Source organism: Epinephelus moara, chromosome 12, assembly GCF_006386435.1.
Source record: "Epinephelus moara isolate mb chromosome 12, YSFRI_EMoa_1.0, whole genome shotgun sequence".
NCBI classification, from domain to species: Eukaryota; Metazoa; Chordata; class Actinopteri; order Perciformes; family Serranidae; genus Epinephelus; species Epinephelus moara.
This window is the reverse complement of record NC_065517.1, coordinates 29,940,513-29,948,652: the sequence shown is the minus strand read 5'-3', so window position 1 is coordinate 29,948,652 and position 8,140 is coordinate 29,940,513. Positions and strand designations below refer to the sequence as shown.

Below are 8,140 nucleotides of genomic sequence, written 5' to 3'. Positions count from 1 at the left end.
AGAGCACCTTTGGGATGAGGTGGAACGGGAGATTCACATCATGGATGTGCAGCCGACAAATCTGCAGCAACTGTATGATGTCATCATGTCAATATGGACCAAAACCTCTGAGGAATGTTTCCAGCACCTTGTTGAATCTATGCCACCAAGAATTAAGGCAGTTCTGATGGCAAAAAGGGTCTGACCTGGTACTAGCAAGGTGGCCGGTGAGTGTATGTGTGAAAAGTATGATATATTGAATGTGAAACTTTTAGTCCATTAGCTGATTTTTCAATGGACAGAAAATAATCTACAGCAGTTGCACTAATCAATTAATTGTAAAAGTAATTTTGAAAGCAAAAAAGCAGTTGCTTTGTTAAATGTGCATATTTGCTATAGTTTTAATATAGTAAAATGAATACATTTGGGTTTTAGACTGTTGGTGTGACAAAACAAGTTATTTAAATAGGTAAATTTGGGCTCTGGGACATTGTGATGTGCACTTTTTTACTATTTTCTGACATTTTATACAGTAAAATACTAGAAAAAAATAATTGGCAGCTGACTACTGGATAAAATAATCAACTCAATATCATATGATATTAATATAATACCATATAATCCACCTCTCCACCATTTTTACATCTCCTGCTACTCTATAAAGCTCCATCACTGATTAGCCTCCACCCAGCAGCCTATCAATCACCGTGCTCACATGTCTCCATGAATCAGTTTTTCGGAGTCAACGCGTAAAAGCGCACTCGTGGCCTCAGATATGAGCCAGTGAATGGACTGGCAGCCGGATAGAGGACGGAGCGGAGCAGCCAGGCAGCTGGGTAGCTGCGTGCTGGGTGTCGGTCTGTGACTCTCTATGGGAGTGGTCAGCGAGGGAGGACCGCACCTCCGAGGCTCCACCAATCCGAGAGAAAGCCGGCTTCCCCTCAAACCAGATGGCCGCTGATATATAGCTTGAAGACGAAGCTGATGCAACACTGGCCGGAGATAACACAGGCATCACGTCAGAGCACAGCAGGCGACAGCTTTAAAGGAGGAAGCCGCATCTCATTCTTCAGAAAACAAGACGCACAGGAGTTTCTGCTGCTCATAACCCGGTGAGTCAACTTCTTCCGCTATATTTCGCTATAAGACAGCTCAGATTTAGAAATTAAAATGCGCTTTAAATCACTTAAACCTGATTTATCATTACGCACAACCCTGCTTTTAATTTGCCACGTGCTGCCTTATTAATGTGCCTCTTTTATGTGATTTTAATGCGCCTTTTGGCCAAACACGCGACCTCTTCTTAATTCTATTAGGCTGCAAGTGTGATAGTGACGTATTAAGTTCAGCCTGTGTGCCAAGAGCTTCACTGAGGCGCACTGGCCTGGTTTCATTTGTCTGTCTGGATGGCTGCGTCTCACCGACCCCTCATTTTTTTTTAAAGATATAAAAGAGTACTCTCATTCATTCAGAAAATTCGCCATGCTCCTCTCACCACTGCGACAGGCCACGTGGAAAGGCAGCCACACTAGAAGGAGATCAGCAACCCACTCATTATGGAACTAAATTACACATTGCTTGAAAGATCCACCATGACGCGCCACATCAGATGTCCCAAGGGGGGAGCAGCTCCGAGCCCCCTATTACACAACAGGCTTACATGTGCGTTAAACCGTGTTGGCACAACAGTGACGCTTGTGAGGAGGGTAAAGGGTCAGTGCAGGATGGAACAAGAGCGCACGTTTTTACTTTTGCGCAGGAACATTAAATTTATTACTGATGCTTAACTGTGATCTCCCTTATAATAATAGTAAAAAAAAAGATATTTATATATATATATTACATGATTGATTTTCTTTACTCCAAATGAGAATCTCTCTATATATCCAAGACATAAGGTCCCTCTGACTCCCTGACACGTTCCAAAAATATTTTCAAATCCTTTCACAGTGATTGTCGACCTGTTCTTGGCACTGTTTTCGTCTGCTACTGTACGCCCTCTCTTCCTGATTGGTTCTCGTTGAAGGCAGGGCAGTATAAATACTCCCAAGTTACTCTCTTGCTTCCCTTTTTTTGGTCGCTCGCAGCTCTCACGGTAAGTGCACTTATGAAATGATGCGTTACGCAAAAAGTCTGGGCTGATGAGCCAAATGAAGAAAGGCTGCTTTCATTAGACTGAACCCTACTGCGCTGTTAATGAATTTAAATGATGTAACGCACTCAGTTTTCCATCTTTTCTGCAGTCGTGTGCGTTTCTAAAAATGAATGCATGATGAAATATTTATCTGGAGTAGTGTTCTTTGAAAGTCTTGTAAAAGTAAGGAGTCTGTGATTGAAAGGCACTCGATCAAATGTTTGGAGTTTAGGGTTGCTATGCGCTCGAGTGCGCCTTTGCGCCTCTTCGGAGACAATAGACTATCATTTGCATTCAACTGAAGCTTACGTGTCTTCCCTGCTGGCACGTTTGCTCGCATCTCAGACCGTTTTCATTGTCTTTATGCGGATTTGTCACTGTTGCCTGTTTCACCATTTTGCTGCAATTAAGTTTTAAAGAGAGTGAATGAAATCCCTGAGTGCCACTTTTGTCGTCTGGTCCTCTCACTGTCTGTGTCCTGGCGCCTGAGGTCTGGAGAGGAGCCCAAATTTACTGACACAGGACTTAATGCCTTGGCTGAAAAATGCACTGAAAGGGGCCACCAGATGATGGCAGTCAAACATATTCAAATATCTAGATCTGGGGAGATTGGTGGGGAAAACCAGGAGAATTTTCCTGCTTTTTAAAGAGAAAAAAAATCACTAAATTTCACTCACGCACAGCTGCAGTGTCACCCTAAAGTATGCTGAGGACACTGTTTTTTCCTCCCACAGGTACCAGCATGCCTGTCATCAGAACCCTCAGCAAGGTGGCCAAGCAGGCCCTGCTCAGCACCCCAGGGTGCGGCTGCCAGCCCCTAACGGTGGCTGTGCGCAACATCAGCTTCTCCCCCCGGCAGGTGACCTCTGACGCCAGCTTCCACTCTGTGTCCTTCTCAGAAACAGACCACCCCAAGGTGCTCATTACAGGTACGCAACATCTGTTTTTTGGGTTGTTTAAGTATTTTTTTTTTATCATGCATGTATCTGCACAGACTCAACACCAGCAGGATTTTTTAAAACAAGTTTAGCAAAGAGAGCAGAAAGAGATGACAAAAAAAGTGTAGGCGTCAAGTGCTATGACCTTTTTTCTTATGGCTCACTCTCAGTCTTAGTTACTCCAGTCTCCATGGAAACCAGCTGATAATTATTAGCTGCTGCTGATTTCACATGTGCACTTCTCTGATGACACTCCACGTTTCTCTCTGTTCAACGCAGGTGGCCTGGGTCAGCTTGGGGTGGGGCTCGCCAAGTTGTTGAGGTAAGATTTGCACAAATCAGAGATCGTGTGCTCACAGCTGACGAACAGCTGGTCGCCAGACACACTGCAACAATTTCAGAGCGGTTTTTGGTAAATTTTCAAGTTGTGTAACATCAGGTTTGTTTTTTTTTTGCTTTGTAGAAAGAGGTTTGGAAAGAACAACGTCATTCTGTCCGACATCAGGAAACCTCCGAGCAACGTTTTCCACAGCGGTGAGTCGGCTCTGAATTCTGCAGCAGTTGATCAGATTCACACAAGAAAGCTTTTTTACAACATTTCATTTTTAATTTCAAGACACACCAGAATGCAGAGGGAAGCATCTGACTACATTACACTGAATTCAGTGCGTTCAGCTGTCCCCTCATGGAATATTCCTTAGTGACTAGACAGTTTTTCATCACATCAGACTGAGTGCAGCTATGACTAATGCCACACCCCTTCAAAAATTCAAGTATTTGCCAATGACGGTTGTTAATATGTTACAAATGTACCATAGCTTTACTGCCAAATGACTGAACAGCATCGTTGGCAAATAAATCCTGTCCACTTCTTATTGATTTTCTTTCATCTATGTGCAAGAGGAAGCCACATTTTCCTGAAAAGTACTGACAAATTACGCCACATCAGTGTGTGACGTAAGTTCAGTGACAGTCTGTGCGGTGATGTTGTGAATGTGACAGCTTTTAGGTTGTGAACGGACTTTAACTGGAATGCATGCAACAGGAAAGAAACATACAGGAAGCAATCACAAGCTGGCCCTTTAACAATGATAAATAAATACTTTATACAAGATGAATTTAAGAGTTGATTTATAAAATCTTCAATCATTTCTATCACCCTCAGGTCCCTTCATCTACTCAGACATCTTGGACTACAAGAACCTGCGGGAAATTGTGGTGAACAACCGCATCACTTGGCTGGTTCACTACAGCGCCCTCCTCAGTGCTGTTGGAGAGGCTAACGTGGCGCTGGCACGCTCTGTAAACATCACTGGTGAGCCCTCGCTAACTTCATCTTATTGCCTCTAAAAATTGAGTCTTACAGTCATGAGTGCAACAATGTTTCTGTAAATATAGGTGAAGTGTGGTGTCCTAATCGTATGGGTCTTTGTCTGTTTCGTAGGGCTTCACAACATCTTGGACATCGCAGCAGAGCACGGTTTACGTTTGTTTGTCCCCAGCACCATCGGCGCCTTTGGTCCCACTTCACCCCGCAACCCTACACCAGATCTGTGTGTGCAGAGACCTCGCACTATCTATGGTGTCTCCAAAGTCCATGCTGAGCTGATGGGAGAGGTGAGACCTCACATTTCTTTTTGTCATTCCAAAACATAAAACCTCTTGTTACATGTAATGTAGCATGTATAAGAACTCATTGAATACTTTCAATATGCTCACATCAATCATTGCTTCCTTTCTGTTCTTCCACAGTACTATCACCACCGTTACGGCCTGGACTTCCGCTGTCTCCGTTACCCAGGAATCATCTCTGCTGACTCCATGCCTGGGGGCGGCACAACAGGTGAGAGACCCAGAACGTACACAAGGTTTCAGTTTTAATGGAGGTCTATTCCTGTTCCACTCATGTCGTGTCACAAGTTTGTTATGTAACCGACTTGTTCCAGAAAGTTGTCATGGCTTGCTGTATTTTTAGGCTGGCAGACAACTCGATGCTCTATGTCCATATTTTCATGTGTCTGAACAGCTACCATGCCCTCAATTTTTGTAACTTCTGCAGCGTTACACCTCTTTTAGTCGGCTCATCAGACGGGTTTAGTCGAGAATGAAAGTAATCCTAATGTCTTTATCTCTGTCCCTGACCAGACTACGCCGTCCAGATTTTCCACGACGCAATCAAAAGCGGCAAATTTGAGTGCAACCTGAAACCCGACACGCGGCTGCCCATGATGTACATTGACGACTGCCTGCGGGCCACGCTGGAGGTGATGGAGGCGCCGGCCGACACGTTGAGCATGAGGACCTACAACATCAACGCCATGAGCTTCACCCCCGAGGAGCTGGCCCAGGAGCTCCAGAAGCAGATGCCCGAGCTGGAGGTCACGTATGACGTTGACCACGTACGGCAGGCCATAGGTGAGTCGAGTTTCAAGGTTCTCTTGAGTCACCAGCTTCATCATTTGTGATCTGTGACGTGCTAAAATGTAAAGTCCACAAACTGACTCAGTCATGCCGGTGACACAGCAGTATCTTTTTGCAATAAGCTAACGTTAGCCACCGCACGCTAAGTACTCTGTAGCAGCAAAACCTCAGAGTGTGTTTAACTTAGAAAGAGTCCATTTTATTTGTCATGAATTGGAGCACAGTGCTGTTTCTTCTTTCAAAAGTAACTTAAGGGTTAAAGAGGCTTTTGGAAAACACAGATCTGAAGTCCATTAATCAGAAACTGATGCGAGCTGTAAATCAAAACCAGCATGAATAAATTTTATGTCTCGCTTATCTCTCTTTCCAGCTGACAGTTGGCCAATGGACTTCGACGACTCCAACGCACGGAAGGACTGGGGCTGGAAGCACGATTACGATCTCCCGGAGCTCGTCCAGACAATGCTCAACTACTTGAGCACGGACACGCGCATGGCTCGCGCTAACTGAGGGCGCCCAGTGTTCTTTGTACATAATGTAAAGACTGACCAAAGAGAATAGAGAAACACGGCCTGTACATACTCGTTGTCTCACTTCTCTCTGTTAAAATCAGAAGGGCTCTGCTTGCCTGGCACAAAGGCTACCGTGTCTCCAGAATGTAAAAGGTCAGCGCGGGCTAGACAATCCTCCTCCCGCTCGTGTCTATCTACCCCTGCTTTGCCCCTCATTTTTCTGCTTGGAGATTTGGGCGAAGGGCAGTCTGTTGGTGGAAGGTTGTCAGCGGTATCAGGGATAAAAACGTGGCCTGTGAAAACGTGATTGGATGAAAAAGAAGATGACTTGCATGTTGATGAGTTGCGCAAATGTTGCAAAAAATCACTTTAACAAACTGTTGCATTGTGTATTTGCGAGTTTTCTCTTCGGAGATCCAACTCAGTCAGGGTTTTGTTTCAAAGGGTTGTCAAAATTCAGGTATTTCGGGGCCTAACGCTCCTGGGGCTAAAATCAAGTAATTTAGTTGTGTCCTTTGATGCACTTTAGACAGATCCTAAAATTTCTGACAAGTAAATGAGTCTAATTACCTGCAGGGGTGATTCCCGATACGGTGCATCTGTATCTTGAGCAGTGCAGAGCGATGATTCTCAAGAACTGTTCTTCTGTTTATTCCACGTAACATTATTTATTCTGTCTGTTGGTGTTAAACTTGTGGGAGCTTCATTGAGTGAAAGCATTACTTAACACTTTTGTTCCTCGTGTTCCTGTCCCCTTTTGTTATTTTTTTTTTTCATCAATTCTGGAATTATTGTGACACATAAAGGGAAATGTGACGCTGCACGCCACATTCACGTTCGGCCACATTTAGTGGTTTCTGTGTTTTAACGTTTTGTATGAGATTTGCTGAAATTGGGTTCATAGTGAAAGTCTTAGCGGGTTCTGTTTGTTCTTTCAATCACACAACGAGCTTTGACAATAAAACTTTTTTTTTTTCCACATGCCAGTTTCTGTTGTCTTTTTCATTAAGAGGAGTTAATCTCTAACAAGTTAGTCTAGGCTGTCTTGCAAAAACATACCAAAGGCAATGATGCCTCAGTTCTTACCCGCCGGGTGTTGGAGTACGTGCTATGGCAAACATTTGAGTATGAGATGTGCTCGCAGTGAACGCTGCACTCCTGAGAACAGGGATCTGTCTGTCTACACTGAAAGAGATTTGACATTGAGAAAGTCATTTTGAAAGAATTAATTTCCTTGTCCCTGTTTTTAAAGCAGTGTGCAGAAGCCAAGTCGTCATATTGGGTTACAAGTTATACAAGCTTACTGTGCTTATTAATCCGACTAGTGGAAGTGTCAGCAACAAAAAAAAAAGAGGATAAGAGATCAGACTGCCTCCAGCACTTCTAAGCAAGTTAAAACCAGTATTGTCTAATTGCATAAATGCGAAAATATGCTGAGAGCTGTTGTTTCAGTGCAAGGTGTAAAGGCTTGAGCTCATCGCCGTTGACAGCTCCTTAATTATGATCTATATATAACTTTGTGGCCTTCCAAACCCAAAGTGACTGAAAGAGGAATCCAAGAGTTGAGATGTGCTTGGCTGGAACTTTGGGAAAACACATCCAGCTGTCAGGATGCCATTTTACGTAACGTGAACCTGCTTGCAGTTGCAAATGCACCTTTACTTTAAAGGTTACAGCGTGAAACTTTTTCTTTTATATAATTTTACAGCTGCTCTCAGACTGAAATTCTGTCTTATGAATCATAATTACTGTGCAGGTGCAGCCATAATTGTAATTAACGTTTATATAACTGGGAGCGTTCCCATTGAGATTAAAAATCTCTTTCTCAAGGAAGTACTGGCCAAGACAGGCAGCAGCACAAGATACAATCAAGTACATGTGAACGGACAAATGAGACACAACTAACAAAGTGCAGAACAAGACGCGCATCAAACGATCGGTTGAAGCACCAACACCCCAACAATTCTGTCTCTAAGTCTTTCAACAAAAGCTTTCAATGACTGTGTTGTTGAGCCAGATTAAATATGTAGACTGACAAATAAGAGAATCATGGAGTGTAAAAATGTACAGTAATACATTTTTAGTACTGGATGTGAAAGTGAAAACCTCTAACAGGACGCCCAGTAAGCATCCAGATACCTGACCCCCCTTAGTCT

General features: G+C 43.6%; 1 protein-coding gene across 2 annotated transcripts; it reads left to right on the top strand.

The window, feature by feature from the left end:
* The first annotated feature begins 936 nt into the window (after nt 1–936).
* Nucleotides 937–6,965, top strand: tdh (L-threonine dehydrogenase). Of its 2 annotated transcripts, none has more exons than XM_050058068.1 (9): nt 937–1,091; nt 2,848–3,042; nt 3,331–3,373; nt 3,515–3,585; nt 4,217–4,366; nt 4,496–4,668; nt 4,804–4,894; nt 5,197–5,466; nt 5,843–6,965. In XM_050058068.1, exons 2-9 carry the CDS (start codon nt 2,856–2,858, stop codon nt 5,980–5,982), a joined length of 1,125 nt encoding a protein of 374 aa, XP_049914025.1. In that variant the 5' UTR covers nt 937–1,091; nt 2,848–2,855; the 3' UTR covers nt 5,983–6,965. The 2 variants fall into 2 exon arrangements, with proteins under 2 accessions (XP_049914025.1, XP_049914026.1); XM_050058069.1 differs by lacking the exon at nt 937–1,091 and adding an exon at nt 1,924–2,074.
* The last annotated feature ends 1,175 nt before the right edge of the window (nt 6,966–8,140 follow it).